Source organism: Amblyomma maculatum, chromosome 5 (genome assembly GCF_055883805.1).
Source record: "Amblyomma maculatum isolate TAMU_Amacu chromosome 5, ASM5588380v1, whole genome shotgun sequence".
Taxonomy (NCBI): Eukaryota; Metazoa; Arthropoda; class Arachnida; order Ixodida; family Ixodidae; genus Amblyomma; species Amblyomma maculatum.
Window position 1 is genome coordinate 106,688,157 of NC_139348.1, and position 27,438 is coordinate 106,715,594.

At 45.0% G+C, this 27,438-nt stretch overlaps 1 protein-coding gene across 1 annotated transcript; it reads right to left on the minus strand.

Moving 5' to 3' along the window:
- Window positions 1–1,811: 1,811 nt before the first annotated feature.
- On the minus strand, window positions 1,812–27,289 carry Pka-R1 (protein kinase, cAMP-dependent, regulatory subunit type 1). The gene is made up of 11 exons (XM_084604061.1): window positions 27,089–27,289; window positions 21,975–22,148; window positions 19,155–19,246; window positions 15,352–15,460; window positions 14,060–14,158; window positions 12,711–12,770; window positions 12,551–12,611; window positions 9,996–10,117; window positions 9,418–9,499; window positions 5,617–5,792; window positions 1,812–5,119 (listed from the first exon to the last, which is right to left on the minus strand). Exons 1-10 carry the CDS (start codon window positions 27,251–27,253, stop codon window positions 5,620–5,622), a joined length of 1,137 nt encoding a protein of 378 aa, XP_084460187.1. The 5' UTR covers window positions 27,254–27,289; the 3' UTR covers window positions 1,812–5,119; window positions 5,617–5,619.
- Window positions 27,290–27,438: the final 149 nt, after the last annotated feature.

The window sequence follows — 27,438 nt, forward strand, 5'->3', positions numbered from 1 at the left end:
GTCATGCTTCAATGCCCGCCCAATTTGGAATAGCCTCACTAAGCGAAATAAATCCAAGGTCACCGTGTGCTTCCGATGACCTTCAAACCTTTTCAAGTTTGAACTTAAGCCACAACATTTGGGTAGCTATGTTCCCATCAATGATCAATTAAAGTCAACAGATGTGGGAAGTAGCAGCTGCAAGGCGCAACAGGATCTCAGACGTCAATATTGAGTGCGCAGCCATGCCAGACTTGGAAAACACGAAGTTGAAACCAAGACTAACATCTTTACAGATCACCAGTCTCCTCCTCAGTTCAGTTCAATCGTGTCCGACTCTTCGTGACCCTATGGACCATGTCACGCCACGCTTTCCGGTCTAACACTATCTTCCTAACATCACATAACTTCATCTGCAGTGCCTCGAGGATGCCATCTAACCATCGCGTTCGCTGCCTACCCCTTCTCCGGCGACCCTCAACCTTTCCCAACATCAAATCTTTCTCCAGCGACTCCTCTCTTCTCATCAGATGACCAAAGTAGCTGAGCTTTAACTTTAGAATTTGACTCTCCAATGAGCAGTTACAGTTTATGGTCGACAATATCGACTGATTTGATCTTCTGGCAGTCCAAGGAACTCAAGAGTCTTCGCCAGCACAATTCAAACGCGTCAATTCTTCGGCGGTCAACCTTTTTCACAGTCCAACTCTCGCATCCACACATTGCAACTGGAAAGACCATAGCACGAGTTATACGGATCTTGGTTGGCAGAGTAATGTCTCTGCTAGTCTGCTCCTATTATTAACCAAGAAACCTGCTGAATAAAGAGCTTTCCCATGTGTAACCATGCCTCACCTTTCGCTTCACACTAGGTTTAACCGAAAAACCACAGCCATTTTTTTCTCTTCCCTTCCACTCACATCTTCCTTCCCTCAAGTCTGACAGATATTGTGCCTTTCCTTTCTTATAAACCAATGCACAATATACAAGAAAAAAAAAAAACATGATCTTGACCTACTGTGTCCACTCATAAGGCTTTTTCCTTCCCCAAAATTGCATTTAAAAAAAAAATTACAAAAAAAAAAAAACATTGATTGAAAAGCGGGTGTTAGAGGCTATCCCTGCAACACTCCCAGCTTTCACTTTATCACTAGGTTCAAGCTATGCTTAAACCCCCACAATTTTTTTAAACCTCGCTGCCCTTAGTAATTACTATCAGTCTGCACTGCTAACTTGTGTGTGTTCATAGCCAGCATTACATGGAGCCCAATTCTTAAGCGTGCTGTAACAAACCTGCCTTTATGCTCTATGAGCAGTGCGTCTAACTTGAAATCCAAAAGTCCTGGTCGGTTTGATGCCCACCTTTCTCTGCTACCTGAAAAGAGCAACCAAGTCCGCAGCACCTGCGAACTGTCACCTGCCAGCTATTACCTGCTGAGCCATGCCCATAATTTCTTGCTCATGATGTCAATGCTGACATCAAATTTTCTAGAGAACACTGTCATATTAATGATGGGAAAACACTCCATCTTACGAGGGTATGATGCAACAGCATTAAAGGTCCCAGTCACCCACAACCCAATATTGGCACTGTGTTTGTTCAGTGATGGGCCAGCATTGCCAAACTACCAATATTTGGCCAATGGTTTGTGCTGTCTGGGCAGTGGCTCTCTCTACGGATCCTCGTTCGAGCACATGCACTTCGCTGCTCGTTAGCCACCACGGTGTGGCTCAAAATTTTATATTAAAAACAGTGGCTAATGGGATTAGTGTAAAATGCCAGTGCAGGCTTGTTCACAAGTGGTGTCCTCTCCAGATGTAACAGCCAGCAGTCACAAACAATTTTTTTTATTGATACCACTTTTGTTTCTTTACTCTAACAACAAAAATGTTCTGCTTGTCTCCGAACATTTGTCCAAGAAGCTGTTCAGGGGCTTTGCAACAAACAGGTCAGGAATGGGGTGATTGGGGGCAGGATAGCAACAGGGCAAAGCAAAAAAAAAAAAAAAAAACTACAGCAGAGCCTACTACTTTACACTCTAAACAAAGAGCAAAAATGGAGGGTCAAAGCACACAGTTCAGTGGTAAAACTCTATGGCATTCCAGACAAAAATCTTGGGACACAAATAGGCGCCAATTAGAGCAGCACATATAACTGATCCTGCAGCCAGCAAAATGCATAGCGCTTGGCCAGTATAGCAGCTTCGGTGATAGTAGCCACTATTTTGAGTAAAACAACAATGCTGCTGGGATTTGAAATGGGAAGACTAAGAACGAGTAAGGCAGTTTCTGAACACAAATTCAAGCGAGAAGGTTCTCGAAAAGCCCAATGAATGATTTGTAGGATGAAGACTGCCTTTACCAGCTGCTAGTTTTCAAGTTGAAATGCCACGCCAACAGCTGTCGCTGTCACGAACAGCGACGGGGCCCGTCGCACGCCTCCACGTAGCACACTGGCTACAACACCGCTGGGTCAGTTTGCACGCACTGTTTGCAAGACTGCGGCAGTTGGCTGTATGTGCAGAGTGGTACGTACGGAAAAAAAATTCAGGATTAGCCATGCGCCGCTTCATGAGCTGCAAGACACATACATAAGCCACTCGGAATCCATTCCCCTTGTGGACATGTGCACAAATTACAAATCCAGCCTCAAAGAACCTTCGGCTCGTTAGAAATGCACAGTTATTGGAAACGCGCATGCGAGGCGGAGACTTGCATCGTAGAAACCCCCGTCACTTAGAAAAAAAAATGTTGGAATAAAAAAGGAATAAGGGAGGAGCCATTCGCTGAACGGTGAAGACGTCCGCAGTACTGTCGCCACAAAATGCCCGAGCCATCAGGTTTTGTTTCACATGTGTTCAGACCAGCATGAGCGAAAGAAGAGGGGCGACACTTTGGTGTCCTTGGCTTCGCATGCTTATCCTGGCTAACCTGACAGCCCAGACCGTCTTCGTGACAACAAATTTAATGCTAGGATGTCTTGCTTTAAGTACAGGAGACACTTTGCATCAGCAGAGATGGTGGAAGGCATACCACTCCGATGTAAGCAGCAGCAACAAATTCAAGGGTAAGAGGGGGAAAGTGGGGGGGGGTGTCTTCATGACGACGCACACGAGACAATGTCGCTGCTACCCTGAAATACCAAGGGCATTGCTAGCCCGGCGGAAAGGACGTGGGCCATCCACACCGTGACACCCAAAAGCGCACCGGTTAGTGTTGTCCTTTATCCGACAGCGACGGCTCCTCGCTTTTCACGGCTTAGCTTCCCGAGAGTACTACACACGTTGCATCTGCTCTATGAAAGCTAACGTCCTTTTTTTCGGTACAATGCCATGCGTGCTAAAAATGTTGCATCTTGAGGGTGGCGCGTTTGCTCTGATCGCGCTTCCTGCAAAATGGGATGACAATTATCACAAAAAGGTAGAAAACGAAACAAGAACATTTAAGAGCTGACAAAAGAAAAAAAGAAAATATTGCAAGGAAAAGACGCTTCTTTCACACACTGTGCGACTAAAACTCTAGACACGGTTACTTGCAAACAGAAATTTCAGTGCATGTCGGAACATGCCACTACGCCTGGTTGATTGAGCCTTTGGTGCAAGCGGCGGCTAGGCACGTTAACAGCCACAACGATGTCACCGGCGACGTCACTCTATAAAACGAGCTGCCAAGCGGAGGAGAAGCCTGATCGAAGAAGGCGATGTCGGCCGCGCACAACGCAAACCTCCGCCGCGTGCGCTAGAGCTGGAGGATAGCTACTGCACCCGACGCGCACCTTCAAGCGCAATCCCGGTGTCGAGGCCGATCCCGAACCGGCGATGCTGCTATGCGCCGACCACAACACTATACGAGAAGGGACAACCATGACTAGAGTCACTAGAATGGAATCTAAAACACAACTGGCCTCTGCCGCCGCCACGGAGTAGCGACAGAAATGCACAGAAAAGGCTGGTGTGGCTGGCTGCTGCAGCTGACGACGGTGTGCGAACAGTGGCGAGGAAGGGAAGGGCGGGGTGCAAAAAAAACTTTGCAAAACGGTCACTCATGCTCGCCACACGGGAGAAAGAGACAGGGGCACAAAAACAAGAACATGCAAAGCTAATCATAAAATGATGCTCGTCCACGCGCTCCTCGTCTTAGCCGCTTCCAGATACTGGGGCTATGCGAAGCTTTCAAGCCTGCCTCCAATAAAACATTTACAGAAACTAGTCCTATGTACAGGAAAAACGAAGCAGCGGTGTTGTCGTGGTGGACAAAGAGGCGAAGGTCACAAAAACTAAAAACGAGAGAGGACACGTCGCAAATGCAGAGTAACTTGTGAGACGTACTCTGCCTTTCCCGCGCATTTTTTTACCCCTCCCCTTTTCCAAAAGGCCTAGGTTGCAAGAAATAAAAAAAAAAAAATAGAAAAACCACAGAGGATTTGACGGTTTGAAAACAGCTCGTGCCTTCGCCACTCCAAGGATGACTGCCCGCGGGCTGACAAATGCTGCGAAGGCAGCACGCAAATTCTGCATCAACGTGCATCACAAAGCAGCTCGAAGGGAGTACCCCTTTCAACAGGCGCAAAGCGATCTCCTAGTACAACTTGTCCAGTGAACACACTGCAGAAGCGATGTCGATCAGAGCTGCTGTTACCTTAGAAGCTGTTGTGACAGCATCTGCCATTCGGACAAGTGCACAGTACTGCTACTAGAATGAAAAATCTTTATCTGCTAAAAAATCTGCTTTCTTATAGGGCACACTGTACCTGCCCTCTCCCATCAAGGTGCGACTGACACAATGCAAGGGAGCATGCAGAAAAAAAAGAATAAAAATTGCAGGACATCATCCCGCGTTTGCAGTCGTGGCAATGCCACCTAATCATTGAATGACACACTGAGGTGCTGAGAAGTTCCCATTCTTTAAGGCAGGCCACAGAGGAAAGGAGCAGGCGTACTGGCGGAATCTGCAGACAATTTTGGAGGGGAGAGAATGGGGCGGAGGGGGGAGGCACGCACGCGCTGTCTGGTGCTTATAAGCCGTTTGCAAAAGTGAGAAAAAACTGGTTGGCAACTTCCGTCCCTCTGCAATGCTGCTTGCTACCGGTCTCTTCTTCCTTTCTTCCCCTTCTGTTTACGAGTCGGTCGCCACAACGTCCCTGCAAAATGAAGAGGAGCGGGGAGAATGTGAGGCCGTAATGCAACCGCGTGTTTTAAAATGTAGTCGAGGTGTAACATGTTCTGCTCACATGGGACATTCTGTGACAACATCTGTGGTTGTGAATGTACCCTTTAAAATGCTAGAGTGCCACCTTTTCTCCTGAGAGGCATGAAAAGAACAAGTGCTAGCTTCTGCCTCTGTACATAGAGGGCGCCACTGGTCTGTGATGAACAAGAGTATTTAAAAACTTACCGGGTTTATTATTAAAGTCGTTAAAGTAAAAGGGCTGTCTAAATTAAAAAGCATAAAAAGAAATGTCGAGCATGGTGACTATCATCAAATCGTTTCAAAGGGGATGCTCTTCACATCCATCCACACATCCATGACAGCTAACACAGTGCCTCTCGCCTATTCTTCAACTCCTACTATTTGTGGCACCAACGCCAAGAGAAGAATCCAAAATGATGCAAACTGATTAAATGTACAGTCACTGACCGGTTAGACCGAGAGGGAGATGAGGCTGTTGTAGTGTGTCATGTTGCGCTTGAGGATCTCGGCACAGGGACCCAGCACCCGCTCAAAGCGGGACCGGTCAAGCTTGACGCACTTCAGGGGACCGCGCGACACCACTGTGGCCGCCCGCGGCCGGTCCAGCAGCAGCGCTATCTCACCTGTGTGGGAAAAAAACGCAAGGCAAACAAATTGGCCCGTAATACTTAATCAGGATTCTGTACTGTGCCAGAAAGGATACAAATACCGAAATTTCTGCACCTGCTGACTGAGACAAAAACAAAGAGAGAAAGAGGGAGAGACCGGAGCCAAACAGGCACAAATCTCCCATACCCATTAGCAGCTAATACAGTTGGTGCTTTTTCGCCAAAAGATGCACAAAAGGCATACCACAATTTTTTTTATCAATTTACACACAGAATGCACTCCCTGCACACTACTACTGTAAGGACTTTCACTCTCAACTTCACGGCGGTCCTCAATATTTATCCTGGGGGGAATGAGGGAGTTCCCGACAGCGTTTATTGGGCGCCGAGAGGCCCGATGTGTCTCAGCATCTACCCCTTCCTGCCCAACATGCGTCCAAAAACACATGCAAGATGGATAAACTCGGTTAGTATTAATGACCAGCTACTTCATTACAATCTGTTTTATAACTAACCAGGCTATAATTAGCCCTAAATAAAGTTAGTCCTAAACCCAAAAAAGGTTTTGCTGGAATGCCTAGTGTTGACACCTTATTTACTGAGTTAGCAAAAACCACGCAACTAAAAAGATTAGTGTGTTCACGCATGCGCTTGCAACAGTGAATGATCCCTCACCACAAAAGCAAAAAGAATGGAGGAGACTGATATGTACTGTTCACTTAGAAGATACACATGACAACACACCATTTCCTGCACATATAGTAGTCTTCATTTTGTCTTGTAATTTTCTCCTTTGCCCTTACTGTCCAAAATAACTACGCAAACGTTTAAAAGGCACCTTTTTTTTTGAGCCCTAAGCATAATGCTGAAGGTCTAATCACACTTGTGATTTGCGAAGGGCGAGCGACCAGAGACCCGCGCAGCTTGCTTTCTACATCTTGTCTACCTTGACTGTTCACCACAGAGTAAAGCTAACTAAGTTCACATCAGCTGAGCCGCTGATTGGTTTAACGAATTACGACCAGCAGTCACAAAGCTGGAAAATCGAGCGGTGGTCGAAAGGCCTGCGACTGTCGTTTTTCAACCAATGCGACCATTTGCGACAGTCGCTTTTCGGCCAAAACGGTCGCGCGACCTCGGCGAGTCGCAAGTGTGAACTGGTCTTGACACATTTCCCATTTCGTGGCCTCAGTTGGGGTGAGTTGGGGTTGGGTGGGCGTGCAACGTCATGAGTGACGCGCTCGTTGATACTTGTTCTGGTTTTGCTGAGGGGAAACATTTCAACCTTTTCTTTGGTCACCTGAGAAAAATAATGATCGAAACTGTCACAACTTCCAGTTTAGCCAATCTACCCACACGCAAGATGTTTTGTGACAGCTTCCATAACATTACACTGTAGTTGCAACACAATTTTGATAATGGTTCCTCTTTTGTTTTTCTGCTTTATAACTGTTTTCTTCCCATTCTTTCGAAAAGCTATTCACTAAAATTGAGACCATCAGGCCCCGAGAAATACAACCTGATAGACAACCCAAATGTTCAAAAATAACTAATAGCAGTCCTTTAAAACTGCCTTCTCTTGAGACTCAATATCTGAATTGAACTAGCCCGCTGAATCAAGGCCTTATTATTTTTTTCACAGGCTAAATCATTGTGAAAACTAAATGACTGGGCCAGTTGGTAATTACCTAGTATCCATGAACAGCACACAAAAAACGACAGAACACATAGCACTTTGTCTTGCCTTGAATTCTGCGTTTGCCTCTCCTGTTCTTCTTAGTGCTCCATTATTTTCTTGTGCCGTTTCACGAGGAAAGCCATTTTCAATTAACCTCACCATGCCTAGGCATTGAAAATATACTATATAGAGCTTATCAACTTCCATGCTTTTATCACTAGCGGTCACATAATTGAAAACACGCAAAAAAAAAAAAAAAAAAAATGGGAGACCATTACTAGAGCAAACACTAAATTTAGCTAACCCTAGCGATTTCTGAATGTTCAAGGACAATAAAACTGCAAGCAAATAATATGCAGAAAAATGAAGTAAGCAAACACCACAATTCAAAATACAGCAGCCAACTGATTTTTTGGTATCCAGTAATACGGACTTGCATGATATTTTGGGTTTCGTTTGGGAACCATTACGCACCGCACAGAAACGTGTACATATTCACGACTGACATTTGGGACTCTGCAAAGTCGAAAAGTAACTGACCAGTTCTTCCAAGGCTGTGAAAGGCGCCACACTGCTTCATACTGTCTCACTGGAAACATTCGGAGAGTCCGCACTGACAGCCCACTCTAGTGGACCACACTAGCACGTGCGCACGGAAGCAGATTATGCTAGTGGATTATACGCTGTGCTATAACTCTCTATTATCGGCCTAAAGACAAAAATGCAGGGTGTGGGTTCATGATTTTTAAAGCCAATTTTTCTCGGAGAGTAATTTTTTTTTTTTCATGTTCCCGGATTTTTCCAACTGTTCGAGTACTCGTACCGCAACCAGAGTCCCGCTGAATCCAAAAAATCAGTCGGCGACTGTGCATCCTCACCAGCCAATGCAGCAGCCTTATGGCAGTGAAAATGTTGGTCTTCAATACCGTATTTACTCGCGTAATGCTCGCACCCTTAACATGGGGCGTCAAAAATCGGAAATTTTTTTTCCTCGCATAATTATCGCACCACCAATATTACCACCACGAGAGTCGGCTGCTAGTAGTAACAAGCACCATCTTTGGAGCGCTACTGAACCTAACTGGCCTTGTTGTGTGCACGTGCTACCAGGCGGTGAGAGCGTGCTTGGGTATATCATCATCATCGGTTATGCTCGTCGTTTTTTCTTTTTTACTTCCATGATGCTCATAGTCGCCATTTTGCGAGGTGTCTCAGCGTCTAGTTGTCATTGTTCCTTCTTTCCGTTCGTGTTACTTGCTTTGTTCCACCATCTACCATGTTCTTGTTGCCGCATCGCGGTGGGGCGGTACGCAAGTTATACAGCTGCTTTTAAGCTGAAAGCTTTCGAGCACGGGCTACAGCATAGCAACCCCGCTGCTAGCAGGCACTCAGCATCAACGAGTTCTGCGTAGTGTGTTACTGAAGACAGCGATTGCAGTGTCGATACGGACTCGGATCACGTCTCTGATCGAGAGTAGAACTGTACGGTCTGCTGTGAGCATTATACCACGGAATGCGGGGAGTGATGATGAGGCTGCGTGCGGTATATAAAGTGCTTTAGCAATTTGCACTTTTGGCGACCCTGTACTTTTATAACAAGGGTAAGTTCTGCTTAAAAGTAATGTTGTGGTTATATTTACAATAGCTGACCTAAGAATCACGATTCGCACCTATTTAAATTTGTTTTTAGAGCTCCAAAACCTTTGCTTGAAATTTTCCCCGCATAATTATCGCACCCACCAACTTAGCACCAATTTTCCGCGAAAAAAAGTGCGAGCATTATGCGAGTAAATACGGTAAATATACCGGGAATTCGTGTACTTTTTGTTCCTGCTTTCACACACTGTATCATGGGTGCAAGGCCAAAGCTCTTTAGCATGAAGTGTCAATCACAAAGCACCGCGACAGGGCACAGACTGCCTCGCAGCGCGTGCAAGAGATGATGAAATGCACGTTTCGTACCAAAGTAATCGGAAGGGCCGAGCCTGCCAACTTCCTCCTGAGGCTCGTTCTCGGAACGTCTCTGCAGAACTGAGGCTGAACCCTGCAAAGAAAGGGAGACAACACCATCCCGTACTGCAACCGGGACACAGAAGAAACAGCACACGTTACACGCATGCCATCACACCGTGTAGTTTCATCGCCTCCTGCAGGTCTTTTGCCCACTCTTTTGCCGCAGGCTTTTGCCCGCGAGGCCAGACTGCTTTATTTCTTTGATTTCAAATTGTAGACTTGCAAAGTAAAGGTGCGAACGCACCTTGAAATGCCTGAAGGCGCCATAAATCGGAAGAAGGCAGGGTACAACGCGCAGAAATCGCTTAATGCCATGCCTGGCCTCTAAAATAATGCCGCGTTTAAGCAGTGAGACAGAGGAAACAATGGCACCTCCGTGACCAACTGGCAAGAACTCTTTCACCAGGTTCTGCTAGATATGAGTACTAAACCGAGCTAGCACTACAGCAGTCCAGGCAGAACTCACTACACAGCTGATCATTTATCAGAGGTGAACCTCACCTCTGCCACCAAGCGGCACTGCTCACCTCCTCGATAATGAAGAAGTCGTCGCCAGGCATGCCCTGCTCAACGATGATGTCGCCATCGTTGAACGTGACTGGCTCAAGCGCATCAGCCACCGTGAGTCTCTCCCATTTGTCGAGGCTCTCTGCCGAGCAAAAAAAAAGAGAATTTTTTTTCAACTCTCGTCCAACGTCACGCACACGCAAAAAAAAGCCTCAGTCTCCTCTCAAAGAGATCTTGCAAAAGAATTGCATCCTATTTGTAGTCTCAGCGAGGGTTTACTGTTCGGCCCTTTGCATCTAAGCTGATGTTTAGCGGCTAAAGACTTACGCTGCCGAAACAGGGATCAGACTTCAAAATCGAATACCCCTTCTTCCAATGTGCTCTATCTAAACTTGTGATGTCAGCATGTCAGGAGAAGTCTCAGTGATAGCAGTTTCTGGTTTATACAACAGCACTATCTATTTCAATTAAATGTCACCCCTCTATTCTCAGAATAGGGGAAACCTTTCAGCACAGAGGCCAAAGTCAGTTTTGTCTTCGGACACCCTTTGAGGAAGACTGCCCTGCCCTTTTGAGAAGTTCCAAGACATTTTATTTGACATGACCCCATCTGCACTTTTACAAAAAATACTCTGGTGCCAAGACAGCTGTCAAATCACGGGAACAGAGAGAAAAAAAAAGAGGAGGCCCAATCAGAAGACATGGCACAGGAGAGACAACAGAAAATACAGACACAATAAATTTTCAACAATAAGAACTCAAAAGAGGTTGAAGATGTGTTATGACTGCAGGTAGTTTGAAGTAACAGGAGCCTCTCTACTGCACACTTCACACGACCAAATCACTAAGTTCAGTACGTGCTACAGGTTCCAATTAGGTGAGTTAATTTACGAGATCCCACCCCAGTACTACTATTACATCCGATACCATTATATCATAATAGAATTTTGAATGCCCCTGAATTAACGGTATCAACCCAACAGCGACTTGTGCATGGCGACTGCTTTTTGACGGAGACAATAAGGCACCTGTCTACTGTGCGATATCAATGCACATTAAAGAAACAGTCAACTGACTTTTCAGAAATTTCCTTTCTTGCTACATTAGGAAACTGCATTCCCAAATTAACGAATACCCGGCTGTGGAGCTGAGAAACACGGCAGAATCATTTAAAACTTAATTGTTCCATACAGTAGTCTCGTTTTCTCAGTGGTAGCCCACGTCTGCAAACGTTGACATTAAGGACACGAGAGAGCGTTAGTATAGTAATTCTATGCAACTCTGAACACGACAACTGCCGCGCCGCTTAAGTCGCGTGCAGAACACGTCATTAACTAAGATGCACAGATTTTGTTAAAGATATAACTGAGAGTACCTAAATAGCCTGAAACAGAATGAAATGAATGTATAAGCTACATCAATTCAGTGATATAATCTACCGCAGATGCCAACAGTCGCTTTGGGTGCATTTGCAAAGTGTGGTGGCGTCTTTGGTTAGATGGTTTTCTCTTTCGGGTGCATTTTAAGAGCGAATCAAGGGAGACAACAGAAGATAAGTAGTTGTAAATCATTGACAGAGAAAACATAGGCTGCCTCAAGTTGACATGAACACAAATACCTTTCTGTATGATGCTGTGGCATAGTCACAGGATGTAGTAAATTCACTTCAGACGTTCCAAACAGATGAAATGTTGGTAGCAGCCATAGGACGCAGTATGGCACCACCATTTGCTAAAACCTGATTTTCCTGATCGATCAAGAATATAAATTACTCTTTAAACTGCAAAATTTTTATTTTCCCTTGATACTGCCACCAAGTAGTAAGATCTGCCAGAATATGCTATTTTTATTCTTGTCTCCGGCAGTAGACTGCCCCTTTGAAGAAACCCAGACGGCCGAAATTTCCGGAGTCCTCCACTATGGCATCTCTCATAGCCCGAGTCGCTTTAGGACTGCGTCAGTCACTGCTCCTTAAATTAGAGGGACCAGCCAGCAGCACGGTCATGGTTTCAAAAGTCCTTGGGGCAAAGGCAGCGCACATGATTATGCCACAGAAACAAAAAACAGCCCATTATCAATCACAGAGAAGCTAGTAATTTTCACTGCTGCAAGGGTTGTTCAAACGTGCATGAGAACAAATAGGTTTGTCTAAAAAGGCAATTTTCATAGAAGAACAGAAGAAATACTTAGCAGAAAGAAACACTCCATCTTTCAACCTCGCAACTGATGCTGCAGCCTGACTCTTTATGTTAAGAACCCCGTCATTAGCATTGACGGTGGCGCCCTGTCTACCTGGAGCCCAATTACTGAACCTGTTACTGGTGAAAAGACTGAAGGGTAGCAGTATCAAAGTGCCATCTAGTTCAATAGTTGACAAGAAACCTTAGAATGATGATGAACCTTAACTTAGTTGATGAATGAAGTGACTATGCGGCATGAGCATTAGCTGCAACATTTCACTGAAGCGTAGCCAAGACGCTAAAAAAGAAAGTAATGTCCATAAAAAATCAATCAATAAATAAAATAAAATAAACTGTTTTTTTTACTGTGGAAGCTTAAATCCAATCCCACTCACCCAAAATGGAGACTTTGCTAAGAAATTCTTCGTACATCTTGCGCTTGCGGATGGTGCTTCCCTGCGACACGCAATTGGGTTTACAATCAGCGTGACTGTCACACACGAGGAGCCGAAAGTCGACACTCGCACCATTAATTTTTCTCATCAAATCACTCACCATCAAGATTCTTCTGTATGTATCGCGATCGATGGCCCAAAGTTTGACATCCGTCTTGGCCTGCGCACACCCAAAAGACGCAACACTAAGCTCCCAGTGGTAACCCAGATGTCACACACCAGCACGGAAAACATTTATAATATGGCACTCAACAAAGGCTTCATTGACAGAAAAAGAAAAAAAAAAAAAAAACCATTCCTCCAAAATAGAGGATTCAAAAGCTCCTTTAAGGGGAGCTACAAAATTCCCAGGGAATGCGCATTCCTCTGTGTGCCGATTTAAATATCACGAAAAGGAGGACCTTGCACACTTATGTAATACATTGCGTAACGTTTTGTTCTCAAGCTTTACAGAAATTTTCCTAAAGAAAACTTCACGACAAGCATGCCACACCGGTTTTTCTCACTGCCACAGAATGCAGTAAGGGCTAAAATTTTCATCCTAATCAACAGAGAACTTACAGTTACCGGGTTTTGAAGTTTCCAATAAAAAAATAGGACGTGGGGGAGGGGGGAGTGAGAATCTCACTTTCAGAAGTGCGGCACTAAGGAAAAAAAGAAAAGCATATTGACATTAGGAAGGGCGACTCTCTTAACCTCAATGCATCCCTCGCAAGTGTTTGCAGCAGCAAGAGAAAGCAAAATCCATAATTGTGACCCAACCAATAATTTTTCTTTTACTGTGCCCTCTTACCCCTTTAACTACTCCCATCTCACAGACTAATTTGCTTTAGTAGGATGCGCATGTACTAAAAGCCGTTTTGTCCGAGCCTTCTGCAAGAAACTCATAGGACAGCTTACAGAAAACTCTGCGAAAGAGAGAACCTAACAAATGTGCCCCTACATGGCGAAAGGTACTTGGACAGGTGGTACAGGTGGAACACGCCTGCTCCACCTGTGTTCACTGCATTCCACTGGCTGAAAACAAACTGCCAGCTTGTGACATTAATGCACGGTTGGTGTCAGTGACAGGTGCTAACAGGTGCATGCCTGTCGTTTCATGTGCACATTTAGTGCCTTCGGTGCGGTAGAGGTTAGCAACTGTAATGGTCGACCGTATGCATTAGCTTTCAACTGTTTTTTTTTTGTTTGTTTTGTTTTTTATTCATTTCCTAGATGGTGCCAGAAGTTGCGAACAAAAAGGTAGGTTTTCCAGCCACCATGGCTCAAGAGAAGAAATTCCAATTTCTTTTCGGCAGCTCAAGAGTAAAAAGAAAACCATTATACCAACTTCAAACCGCTTTCAGGTTCGTCGAAAAGGCTTTTTCTTGTACAACGGGTATTCAAGTCCTTCAAAAAGGGCCGCCGTACAATTGCTGCCCATTCCTTCTGCACAGATGTGTCACATACCTTGACTGTGGCTGCCCGGGGTGTTCCATAGATGAGGGCAAGCTCTCCGAAGCTGCCATTCTCTGCAATCGTGGTGACGTGCTGTCCGTTAACGTACACCTGGAACAAAGGCATGTGAGCAAAAACCAAATGAGTCATTCATGCTTTAGCCTTGAAACACATCCATCAGAAAAAAAAAAAGCATCAGCAAAAAATTCAGCCTTGAAACATGTCCATCAAAAACAACAAAGCACACAATTGCTGCTCAGATGAATACAAGCTTGCATCATTATAAAATGAACCACAATAACGCAGGAACGCTAGGCACAGTGTAATTTCAGCAATCAAGGTAACCTATATAATTAGGGAGACACTCAAGCTTCGCAGTAAGAGTGAAAGCAATAGCACCTTTAACGTCGCTTGTTCATTCCGTGAATTCCTTGTCTAATGAAACAGCTGTTCATTAACACACAGTGGTACGGCAAAGCACACACTGGGTGCTCCTTTACACAAAAAAATCAACGTGCTCCTGTGGTGTGTCGGTTGTGTGCTCAGCTCGCAAATCTGAAAAACCTGTGTTCGATTCTCCGTGAGTTTGGAAGAATGTTTTTTTTATTTCTTTGTTTCTTTGTAAATTCTTGCGTTATAACAAAGACCAACAACACCAACACCCAGCTTTTCTGTGACACAGGGTCATTAACGCTATCGCATTTATTGATGTACAACAGAAGCCTGTAATGAAACACTCCCAGGTCAAACTATGAATGAGATTAGATTTTTTTTTTTTTTTTTTCACAACCATCCGAAACATTTTGGCAAACACTGCCTAAAAGCTACAAAGGTTACACATAACTATAGCACAAGCAGTTTGGGATACTACAAAGTTGCTGAAAGCGACCGCCACTGCCGAAACAAGTAGTCAGCTGGCAACTAGAAGACGAGGGTTAAAAATAGCATGCAAGCACTCAGAACGATAACAGTGGTTCAGCATTGTTTATCATATTTTTTTAAGCTTGAATGTCAGGTTGGGCTCGCAATTAATGCACCTCCCACTTTCTTTGATGATAATCCACTCTCAAAAGTTTTACAAGACAGAATGAAAAGTAGAAGAGATGACGTTTACGCAATATGAGATGAGTTATCCTGTATCAGCTGGATGCGTAATAGATATGTCGATGAGAAACTCGAGTGAGGATGATGTCATTGAACGTTCAGCAGTTAGATAGGTCATGTGATCCTTCAAATAGATGGGAGAATAAAAAGCGACACTAAAAGAAATTTTAAAAAGGGGTGAGAAAGGGTCCCCCACTCACGTCCACTTCCCCCTGGTCAATGACGTAGAAGTTGTCTCCCTCGTCTCCCTGCTGGATGATGACTTCGCCTGCTTTGTGAACCACGGGGAACATGGCGTCAAAGATGTCGCTGCAATTAGGTACGAAAAGAAAAAAGAAAAGAGGGGAGGGGAAAGGGGGCGTAGCTTAGTGGACACTGAACACAATCTCACCTTGGCTTTCAACAAAAAGTTCTAGCAGGCGCTTAGGCAGAGAAACGTGTTTGGAATGCACGAAAATCGATACATTGTATACACAACGAACCTCAGCCGGAGAGTTTAACAAATTTACACCACCTCAAAGCTTGCATCGCCCGAGATTCAACAGTGACACATAATCTGTTCATGTAGCGAAGGTGCTTATGCGCTACTAGTACATCAGCTTAAACATGTGGAAGCCAAGGGCCACAGCCATCAAAATGTTTGCCAAGGCAAGAGAGACTTCAGAACACGACTGCCAACACATAGACGCCAAGAACCGAACAAGCGACATTTTACAAATAACGCTGAATGTAGTTTTCCTCGGCATCCCTTAATGCAGAAGAGGGGATGCGGGGCTGAAGGGCCAACTTTTGAACTGTTGGACCAATTTCGCTGATATTTCTTGGGATGGATTATCTTCCTCTTATTGGAATATATTTTAAGTTTCATCACCTTAGCGCAAAGAGAAAAAAAAGTTGTAACTGTCATAATTAGTAACTAAGTGTGTCCGCTTAGGAAAATTATCATTTTAAGAATCATGAATATGTACTGACCATTTGTGCGCAGATAACTTTTAGGTGGTTCATTGTGCAAGATAATTGTGCCAATTTCAGGTTCTTTATGAATTTTTTTTTATAAAAATCTGAGCACTTTAAAACGAACACCATTTTTTTCTGTTGTCATTGCATGTCACATAATCGATAATTTGTTTTCTGGTAGAATGAATAGGAATCCACAAGGTACCTTATCTTGTTCCAAACAAAATTTTAGTCCGCAAACCACCTTAAAGGCAGTCTTTTTTCCCAATGCTTCGGATATTTTAAAAAGTGCAAACTGAGCAAAATGAGCTCAAAGATTTCAGAACATGCTATTCAAATTTACGGCCTAAATCAATATATCAAAAGTGGCCTGGTGCTTACGCTGGGCTGTCCTTGTCAACAGGACACTGCTCTGTAGCAATTACTTTCAGTTGCCTCTTTTCTTCTCAGCTTTACAGCTGTCCAGAGCCTTTGTATGCGCTCGTGAAATACTTTCCTCGATTGCTTGCTGGGTGTGCCTCTTCGTCTAGGCTCCATATTCGGTCTCCACTTGTCAAGCACTTTCGTCTAGGCTCCATATTCGGTCTCCACTTGTCAAGCACTTTGGTTAGCCAGGCTCCCATTGGTGCGAGAACAGCTTTCGAAGGATACCTGGTCCTTTAGACAAACCTAGCTTCTATTATGGTTTACCCGCCAATGTACTTGTGCCGCAGCCCAACATTTGGCTTTTCTTTCTGTTTTTCTTTTTAGCTGCCTGCTGCACTCTCAACAGCAGGTCTTTTTTCGCTAGAGAGAGCAAGAAATAAGCATTCTAAGTACGGGATACACCCCGTGTTCAGCTCCTTGTTCGCCATGAAGCTGCATATTGGAATCAGCTTCATAGGCGCTTTCGGTGGCGAGTGCTCCCCATCTCGCAAAAAAAAAAAAAAATAATTTTAATTGTTCCACTGCATAGATGACAACCAAACTTGGTGAGAAGCTTCTTTAATACATGCATAATGTAAAACACGACAAATTTAAAAACACGCTTATTTTGGCGAATATTGTGATTTTAGCCCCACATCCCCCTTAAAGGGGTCATGCCACGATCATCCAATATATTGCAGTTTTGTAGTCTGGCAAATAATATGGGACCTTATTATTTCATTTCCGAAATTTGAGCGCCCTACACGCATTCTTTATTTCAAATGAAGTGATTGAAGTTGAGACAGCGAAGCTCCTCCCATCTACAGCGGTCGCCATGTTGAGGCGGTTGGTGGCGTCACGGACCGACTCCGTGTCGTCTGCTGCTGTGCCGGCACCAACAAGCTGCCGATATACTGCTGTGTTCTCGCTTGCTCAAATCCAACCCGACTACCAATGAGTGTACTCAGCATGTTTCTGAAAACAGAACACAGACTGTAGTGAAATGCTATTTAGTTCTTGCCCACACATCCACTTTCAGCGCGACCCCCGCCATCGTCCACGGTAGCACTGCCCTGCCACCGTAAACACTGCCACGCTGGCCGTGCCCTTCAAGCCTTCCGCGAGTCGTCCGCACAAACGATACGGCAGATCTTTTGCGCCTGTGTCAGAAATCATGCTAAAATTTGTTTATCTCATAATAATTCTAGGCCTCGGAAAAAAAAAGCAAGATAAATGCAGTTTTGAGAAATAATGACCTATATGATGGGAGCTTTTGTTTAGAGCCGCATAGCAGCCTACTCCACAGGTGCGGTGCCCGTGTTCTTGTACGCTAAAGCCGCTGCTAAGGAATCGCCAAAAAATAATTTCTTTTTTTTTCACTAAAAGACAATAGGGTTGAGAGGAGGTTTCATGATCGAGGGGCTCTTTTAATAAAATGCCTCGCTGACAACTTACAAAGTGCCATCCGCTATGGCTTCGATGCTAAGCAATGTAGGCTTAGCGAGGATTAGGGAGAAGCAGATGCTCGGAGCGCTGTCCTCAGCTGCGCGCACGGGCGGCAGCATTGCTGTAAGCTTTTTCTGCATCCTGTGCTGTAAGCGTCATCCTTTATCTCTATTTTCATGATGTGACTGAGGCCAGGCTTGGGCCTTACAACAAGCAGCATAAAACGATGCTATTGGGTGCCTCAATGTAATGTGTCGCTCTATGTTGCTGCACTATCGGGTGGTATTCGAAGATTGTACAAAAACGCCGTCGGACAGCACTCTATGCGTATTTTATGTGTTGCTTTTGAGACTTGTTTTAGTGTACAGTGTGTACGTTGTTCGACTGGGCCAGCTCAAGCGGCTTTTGTACTCGGGCGTGGAAGTGCACCTGAATCCTGCCCACAGGCGCCTAGGTTCGAAAAGCAGTTTGTGATAACAGCGATTAGCGGCATGGCTGCTGTTTGGTCTGTCACATCGGCTTCGCGTAACTACAATGCCTAGAAGAGCACGACAGTGGTGGTGCACAGAACATGCAGCAGACGACGCGGCGTCAGTTTATGTCGTTACCGGCTATGCTGGTGGCCAGATCAGCAAGCTGTTCACGAAGAAACGAAAATACTAGTTTTAAAGATATCTGCAGCTTCGATGGAGCTGACGAGATTTAGTTGCTTGGCACATCGGGAATAAGATGCAATAAACAGTTTATATTCAAAACTTGGTGTCATGACCCATTTAATACAGTGTAGCTTAGAAATTCTTCTCCACCCTAATACCTCCCTTTCAATCCCTTCTCCATACCTTCCCTCACAGCATCGATGAGGTATTCATTAAGAAGCGAGACATTCACTACGCCCTGACCGTTGACTTGAAACCAATTTACTCATACATGTCTGGCAGTGAAAGGCTACAGCGAAGAAAACTGGGCCCAAAATATGCCTCGTTTTCCTGCCACTCGGTTCATCCTTCTGGAGCCGAAAACAAAAAAAAAAAGGACTCCATGACCACCAAACCACCAGTGGTGGTGATATCTACATTTAATTTTTCCAGCCCTTCCCTCGTTGACCTAGCACTGAGCCAATGCAGGCTAGCCAATCTACTTTTAGGAAGAATTAAAATTACCTGTCGTAACCACAGCGCGTCGGCATGCCACTCACCTCCGCTCGTTGTCGTCCAAGTGCGAGAACAGGACATTCTTCTCAATGGCCTTAGACAGTGCTGCCATGGTCTTGTAGTCCTTGGGCACCATCTGCACAGGCATCACAAGCTGTTAAACTATGTGCTTTCAATGATGCTATTGGATGATGGGAGTTAAATGCCATATTTACTCAATGCCAACGCACCCTCGATCATAACGCAAGCTCATCCGTCAAGGTCAGAAAAAACACAATGCACACGATTCCATGCTTCGGAAACGAAATGGATCTGTTCAATTTGAACCGACCTATCTTTACTTTCACCGGTCTAATGCCACAACAAGTAAACAGCATCATGTCTTTCTGTCAGATGCCTGCTGGCCATGGAAGCAAGGAATCCGCACCTTTTCGTAAAGCTGTAAACTAGTACTTTCAGGCTTTGAACTCAATTTTTGTTAAGGCCTTTCCGAGCTCCAAAGCCCCAAGTTTTGATACTTCTACTGTCTCAGGCCTGTTTCTACTTGCCACTGTGTCAAGAAGTTGGCAAGCTCCTCCATTTCTGGAAAAACCAGTCCTCTGGCCCGTTCCAGTGTTTCAGAGTAGATTTGTCAATGAAGATCCCGACTCTTATTTCTGCCAATCGTGAACCAAAGTTTCAGAAACACCCGAGATGCATGTGAAACTGCTTAATTCCCACTTGCCTCTGCATACAAACTCCCCTTCTTTTCTTCCCAAACTGGCATCAGAGTAAACACTGCACCTTCACAACTGACTCTTCCAGTGCAAGTTCATGTTGGAGCCTTTCAGATGGGTTACTTGGGTGCTTGTAAAGCATATTGGCATCCATGACTACGGTTGGCAAGATCGGCGATATCAAAAATACTGAAATGTAAAGCCACCATTTTTATGAAGCTAATGACAATAAGGCTGCTGCGACACGTTTTCATTTTCGCACTTGATTCTGATGTGCATGTTATTCTTAGGCGTCTTATTTCCAGAAAAAAAGGTATATATTAAAATAGAGTAAACACAGTATATTGCCAGCTTTATCGCATATCACACTCGGACCAAGTAACAGCCCATATGAAAACTGCACCAATGAATGCTAGATTAAAAATCAGCCCAAGAACACTTCACCGCAGATGCAGGCACTGCACTCCTGCGTGCCGTGGTAACAAGTCAGAAACATGTTTTACATTGGCTGACTTTTACAGCGTTCCTAACATTCAAGGTCCCTCTTTCTCTATGCACATCCATACAAATGATGTAGCCCAACTCCAGAACTTGTGGCTTAGAAAGATCCACAGTAATGATCACTAATTAGGATTTTATCCTTGCTGACAGATTAGAAAGCTAATCAAGTCAACATCCATTATGGTTATATTGCAATGACGAACAGCTCCCATCAAAGGTCTACAACACAAGGAGCTTATTTCTAAGCTGTTCGATGGGTTCTCTAGCACACCTTGAATTATTTAACTAATTAATGTCTCAAAGCTACAGGCAAACTTTGGATACCATTTTTATTAGATTAGGTTGCCGAGTACGTAATGAAATTCATCCTTTCTTCAACACTCTGGCAAATATTAAAAAGGGACACCTGCTACACTGATGTCAAAATTAGCAGCCTTCCCTTCACATCAGAATTACAACTGTAATGTTACACCTGCCACAGTAGACGCCTTTTTTTGTGTGTGTGTCAAGCGCAGTAAATTGTGGGTGACAAGCACACAAACACGTTTAAATGAATACAATTGATATTATCATTGTTATCGATGCTATCAACTAATTATACTAACAGTCAAGTAAGAAATGGCCAGCACAATGACAGAAAAGAGGCCAAGATGTTATCTATGCATGCCAGTGGTTGGAATATCATGGATCCATCGCCCTTAAGGTTAACCACTTCTGCAATGGATGAAGAAAGAAGTCTGAATGTTCAATGCTGCTCAATATGAAAGGGAACAAACATTTAGGGAATACTCTGCATGATGCGTGAAAAGCACATTTCTTCATTATTTGCTAACTAGAACTTCTCTTGGAGTATTATTATACTGAAAAACCATTTTTGACTTCGTCGCCATTTTAGTCTACTTATTAATGTGAAAACATTTGTTGTCTCGTGTGTAGCATGGACAGGCATTGTGGAAAGGGCGTGTCTGCACAAACTGTCAATAAGTAAAAACGCATCGCCGCCAGCGGGTTTCGAAACAGCGCCAGAACAAACCGATCAGCTTCCCTGGCCCAGACATGATAGCACTATGTAACACCGCAGCCGGTCATGCCTCGTGTAAAACTGCAATATACTCTAGCTCTGTTCATGCACGTTGCCATCTTGATCAAGTTCCAAATAATGAACATTGTAGTCTTCATAAGTTCCATCTACACAAACTCCATTTAGCACAGGTAAATATGCTATACACATACGCCACCTGGTCCGCGAGCATGGTGCCGTGCGAATCCCCTAGGTGGTGTTTATAGAACTTGCGATGCTTTCGCATTTCCACACGTAAGAACACTTAAGTGAACCCCTGTAATATTTTTTTTTTCTCTAGGTTTCTCTACTAGAAAAATAATGAACAAATCTGTCTTTTCTGTGCAAACTGATCTGTCCCTTTCATACTGAGCGAACCTGCACAAATGATGCACTAGTCTCGTGCGTCATCAGTCTTCAGACAAAGCCGCGCTGCAAATGAACGCAAGCAGTCTAAGAAGCCCTGTGACGGCTCATCAGTGCCATCTACAGCCAAGTTCCTCTACCGAGTCAACCGAGCTGCACAGTCTAACTATAAAACGCACTGCAGACTTGTTCAAGCTACAGGCAACGGTGCTATCACCAACCTTTTTGACGTAAGACGTGGCATCTTCCTCAGAGTAGGTCTCGGCGCTGACCGCTCCACGCCGGCTCCGCTGGGGGGGCACGGGCAATGGTGAAAGTTCATCCTCCTTTTCTTCGCATGGTGGTGTGGTCGCCATGGGCGAGAGCTGCTGCTGCTTGGCTCTGGTGGCCGCCTCCTGCACCATGACAGCACAGTCCCAGCATTTCCACCACCACTCTACACAGCGACCAACTACTGCTTGCCTGCTCAAACAACCTGTGCAGGTGCACTTTCCCAGTCTCAGTAGAAGTGCAAGCCATAGTAGGAAGGCAACCGAAGTCTGATACGAATCGCTCTCAGAAGAGGCATCCCAACCGATGGCATTGACCTAGCGTCATGAAAGTCACAGTCAACTGTCTAACCAAGAAGGACTTTTTGTTGGGCTAGCTGGTGCAGCATTTTTTAACAAAAGGACAAAGCGCTAACGACACATTCACAAGAAAGAAGACACGGACAAGCGCTTGTCCATGTCTTCTTTCTTGTGAATGTGTCGTTAGCACTTTGTCCTTTTGTTAAAAAAAAAAGCTGTCTAACCCCTGCTAGCATGGCACTGCATGAAGTTGACAACACCATGACAAGAGGTCAACATCACTGGTTGCAAGGCCTTCTTTAATGGCACCTGCAACTTTTCTTTTGAGGTTTCATCAAACTAACGATTAGCACAGGACGGTACTGCTAATCAAAATGATCCGCAAGGAGCGAAGCTGAGAGCACCATTTCCGCAGGGAGACCACAGAAGTACCCTGCAGCCCTCAGTAAACCGCTGCTCTCTCCATCTGAAGTATCCGAAAATGCACACTCTGGACAATGGTGTGGTAGCGTCAAGCCAGTCTCAGATGGGAAATCCTCTCAAAGGTAGGCCCTCCACACTGCCTCGACAGTGTAATGCCACTGAATGATTACACTCTGCAGGGGTATTCCAAGTGACGCAGGATTTGGCACATAGCAGCGGAGGCTGGTACCCACACACACACACAAACAAGCAAACAAACAAACAAAGCCTCTCAGATGCCAGGTGCTCACAGGCGAAATTCAATGCTCAACTCGCCGAGCAGTGACGCACTCGAACGATGGGCACAGGGCCAGAAAACCTTCCGAACACAGTGAACAGAGAGCACAAGTGGTTCTTTCTGTCAAACCACACTACACTCTAATGGTGTTTGCACACAGCGGCAGCATCCCGCAGTCATGCACGAAGGCCTGTACCACTTCACAGCTCTTCCGACGACACACACACACCGCCAGACGATGAAGATTACATAAAAAGTTGACAACAAAGGTGCACAAACACTATGCAAACGCACCAGAGGCGTCTCTACCTCGCTGTGCACTGCAAGCCACCACCACCGAGGGACCCCAGAAATGGATGCGTTATGCGGCCTTTGCGAGCAAAAATGGAGGACGCACCTCTCTGCGAAGTCCTGGTGCCACCACCCCCGCCACAGGCGACCTCAAATAAGAAAGCGCAGGGCATCGCTTCTCACTTGGCAGCGTCCCACAAATGCCACTGCTACCCCCCCCCCCCCCCCCCTTCAAACCCCGCCTTCACATCGAGCCCGACACTGCACACGTTACTAGCTCCGTGTATTTTTGAGGATGGACCCTCCCCTGTGACACGCGTCCGACAAGAAGCCGAGCGAGAGGGTGCGCATGGGGGGGGGAGGAGGTCTCTCCTCACCACAGCGTCGGGCAAGAGAGTCGTGCAACCCGATAAACGGCTGTCCTTTCCTCGTGATGACACTGGGTCGACACACCAAGAGGACACTGCGGTGGCGGCATGATGGTAAGGTACCAATCATTTGCATCCCATACCTTCCAATGCTGCCCCCCTTTGAGCTTTACCATTGCACTTCACTCAACAAAAGCTGTGCCCATCGATTAAAGTCGAGAGGTATTCTGCTCTTTATTTCAGTCCCTCTGAATCTGCGTTATTCCATTATATGCAGGTTCTATGCATAACAAGCTGCACATTCGATTAGGCAACCAGAAAAAAAGAGCTGCATTACAGAGCTTCAAGTAGAATGCATTGGCAAAAACTACAAAAGTGATAGCTCGTTCTCATCATATAGCTTAAAAACTGCAGGATAGCATGTACTGCAAGATATGATCACCTGTTAACAGCTGGTTATCAAGATAACATATTTTATTCAGCAAGAGTGACACACAGTGTGCAAGATTCAAGAACAAAATGAGACTTGGGATAACAAGCGCGCATACCATGTGCCATTTTCAAGGTCTTTATTACTGCTTATATATAAGCAAAGATGATGATTCATATATTCCCGATCATTAATTATTGCACGTTTATTTCAGATTCAAGGCTAACGTATACTCTTAAGCTGGTATTTCAACACTTTTTTCGCTTTGTTCTGAAAGGGCATGCTCTTATTGCACAAGAAAAAAAAAGAAAGAAGGCATTCATGGGCCGCTGAATAACTTTTGCCAGTTTACTTTTTGCCGACACTCGCCCAGCATGACAAACAAAGAGATGCTTGACATCTTTATAGGAAAATACTACCTGTACAAATTTGTTTATTACACTATAAAATGGGCGCGTGGAATGCAATGATTCCGGTTTCATTGCATCATCATTTACGCATGCATCCAACCGAAGGATACTGCATACATCGGGCTATGGGCAGTGCTCGTGCATAAACATTTTTGCCTAACACACAAGAAAATATTTTACAACAAAAAAAATCTACAAAGAGCCAAGAGCACATTAAGTATTCACTATTTTCCTTCCACAGTATGTTCTCCATACAGATTCCAGATAACAAGTGCTTGCTGCTGTCATTATTGGCACTTTACAGTGAGCGACACTGTGGTATGCCGTGTAAAGGAAAATTCCGAAGCCCGAGCTGAGAGTAGACGGAAGATGCCAGCTACAAAGTGCTACCCAGAGCACACCTTAAAAGAGCATCACTTTAAGTTGTCTTCCCGCGGATCGTTAATTGATGGTGAGCAGTGCCACCAGACATTGTCACCAAAAAATTTTGATGTCACAGGAATATCAAGTGTAAAGAAGGTCACCAAAGATGATCTCATTTCCACGAATGTCCTTCGAGCGGCAACAATAATAATAACGAAGAATTGCGAAGGTGTCGGGAGCTAGACAGCTGGATACAGTATCAAACTGCATGGTACAATAAAGTAGCTTTCCCAAAATCTGGTTCGAAAGACTGAACTGAAAAGCACCGCTATAATGTAATCACCTTAGCCTGTCAAAATCCTGAAAAGAAAAAAAAAAATACTGCAGTCCTCTAGATGCACATTTAGGATACTCCTTGCTTGGCCTAAAACCCCACCCACAGTACAACTGCCAAAATGTTTTCATTTGTATGCAACTCTACAAACTTGGAGCAAATTGACTGAATATGGCCGCAACATCAGACAACTTCAGTAGTAATTTTGTAGGATGCCTGTTGCCCAAAGTAACTGCTTCTTACTACCTTTGAGGCTCAGATCTCTGTCCCAAAAGAAGACATCACTGCATGGATCAGAGCCTAGAGGTGTCTTTAGCTGTCACTGCCACAATAAGAGGCACAGCTAGTTTAGTGTCACAAAAAATGTGAGAATACTTTAGCGCCAATTTGCCAACACCATAGCATAATTAATACAACTTTGCCTTACTTCATAAGATAGATTTAAAATGCTTTACTCATCATACAACAAAACTATTTTATTTGATGTGGCCTCATGAGAAAGCACACTAAATTTCTTTTTAGCATATCCCTGTGGTTGACAATTTTGCAGTCTTTTCAATGACTCTATTTATCGATTACATGCCCAAAAAATGCAGTGCTGCAGAAAGTAGGCACATACTCATCTCAACTTATTCACTCAGAAGAGACGATCGAGCATGCTTTTTGACGTGCATCTAGGTGTGCACTTTAAATGATCACATTTCACAACTGTGGCTCAGAGCCAAAAGATTTCGACTCCGACGCAGTCCATTGCTTTATTTTCCCATTATCCCGATTTTTCTTTTTTATAATTGTACTGAGAGCACGGTAATGACTTCTGGTTTCTTTTTCCACAGAGGCTCCACGGCAAACCGAAACCACTAGTTTCGTTTCATATTTCTTTCCGTGGCACACCCGCGGTCCTATCACGCAAGACAGCGCGAATCGTTTCCTTAATCGCAGATGTTTACGTTTATTTTAGTTCCCAGATAACGTTTCGCATTCAGTTATGACGGGATTTACGGCACAAGCAATCATGAGCCATACATGGGGCAAATAAGTTCCTTGCATTTTCTCATGCATGCCCAGACAAGCTTTACGATTAACTGGACTCACAAGTTCTAGGATTTTCGCAATATAGCCAAGCTCGTCTCGGCATCTTTTTGGGTCCCGCGGCGGCTTTTTGCCCTCGCCGGGAGACGCCTTGTTCGAAGCGAAAATTTTTCGCCCGTCCTATTTTTATAACGCCAGCTACCCCCGTCGAGAGACCACGGAGCTGTGTGGTGGCGTGCGGTAAACATATTTTAAAACAACTACCAGCAGCGCCGAACGAACGCGGAACCCTCCTACTATTTATACGTCTCCTCTCGGCATCCGAATTCCTCAGCACACGCTACGGAACCGCGACAGGGCCATGTTTTCGCCGGCGTAATGTAGTACATACTACTACGGCACACACACGCACGCGATTCAGCGTATTGGCCTGCACCGCCGAGGGCTTAATCAGCAGCCGAAATCACCGCCAACAACAATATTCATTCCGCCCGATGTGTTTTTCTGTCACTTGCTCCGATCGTGCGCGACCGCAGAACAAACGAAGGCAAGAGGGGATTTGAAAGGCCTAGAGAGAACGACTTGCAGCAAGGAGCACGGCTTGCGCAGACGTTTACGAGCCCCGATCACAGCCTAGGAAGCTGGCAAAAATGAACCGACCTCGTTGGGCCTGAAAGCTTCCAAACGCCCGATGCTCGTCGACGCAAGAAAAACAAGGGCACTCGGCCGAGGTTTCGGGGCTCGTCCGTCGCGCAGTTGTCGCGTTGCTTTCGAGTCGAGCCCAGTCCAACGGAGGGGTAGGGGGAATGCACCGTCCCCCCCTTATTTTTTTTTTTACCTTTTCCAGGCGTGCGAAGTAATCCCGCAGGAAAGAAATCGGGTTGTCTGGCCTGCTCACGCATAGCTGAACGATGCAGTCCTTCAGGAGCTTCTGGATGTTGTGCCTCTGCACGTAAAGCTCGCATTCGCGCAAGCTCTGCTCTTCCTCTTGAGTGGACGCCATCTTGGACTTGCGTGCGCCCCCTCGTTCCGTCGTTGTCTGCCAGTGTTTTTGCATGTTCCTCCGCGCTAGGATTTTGGACCGAGCGTTATTACGCTGCACTTTAACCTAGCAAATAAATTGTCTTAAGTACCATTAAACTATTTTTGTTTTTTATTACGGAAATAGTAGCGATGTAATGATAATAA

Bases quoted from the DNA above. Each gene is read 5' to 3' on its own strand.
- Pka-R1 (XM_084604061.1), bottom strand. From the start codon at position 27,253: ATGGCGTCCACTCAAGAGGAAGAGCAGAGCTTGCGCGAATGCGAGCTT. The intron at 22,149-27,088 runs GTAAAAAAAAAA...GTCATGGTGCAG, and splicing joins ACTTCGCACGCCTGGAAAAG to GAGGCGGCCACCAGAGCCAA. The intron at 19,247-21,974 runs GTTGGTGATAGC...ATGCCTGTGCAG, and splicing joins CCACGTCTTACGTCAAAAAG to ATGGTGCCCAAGGACTACAA.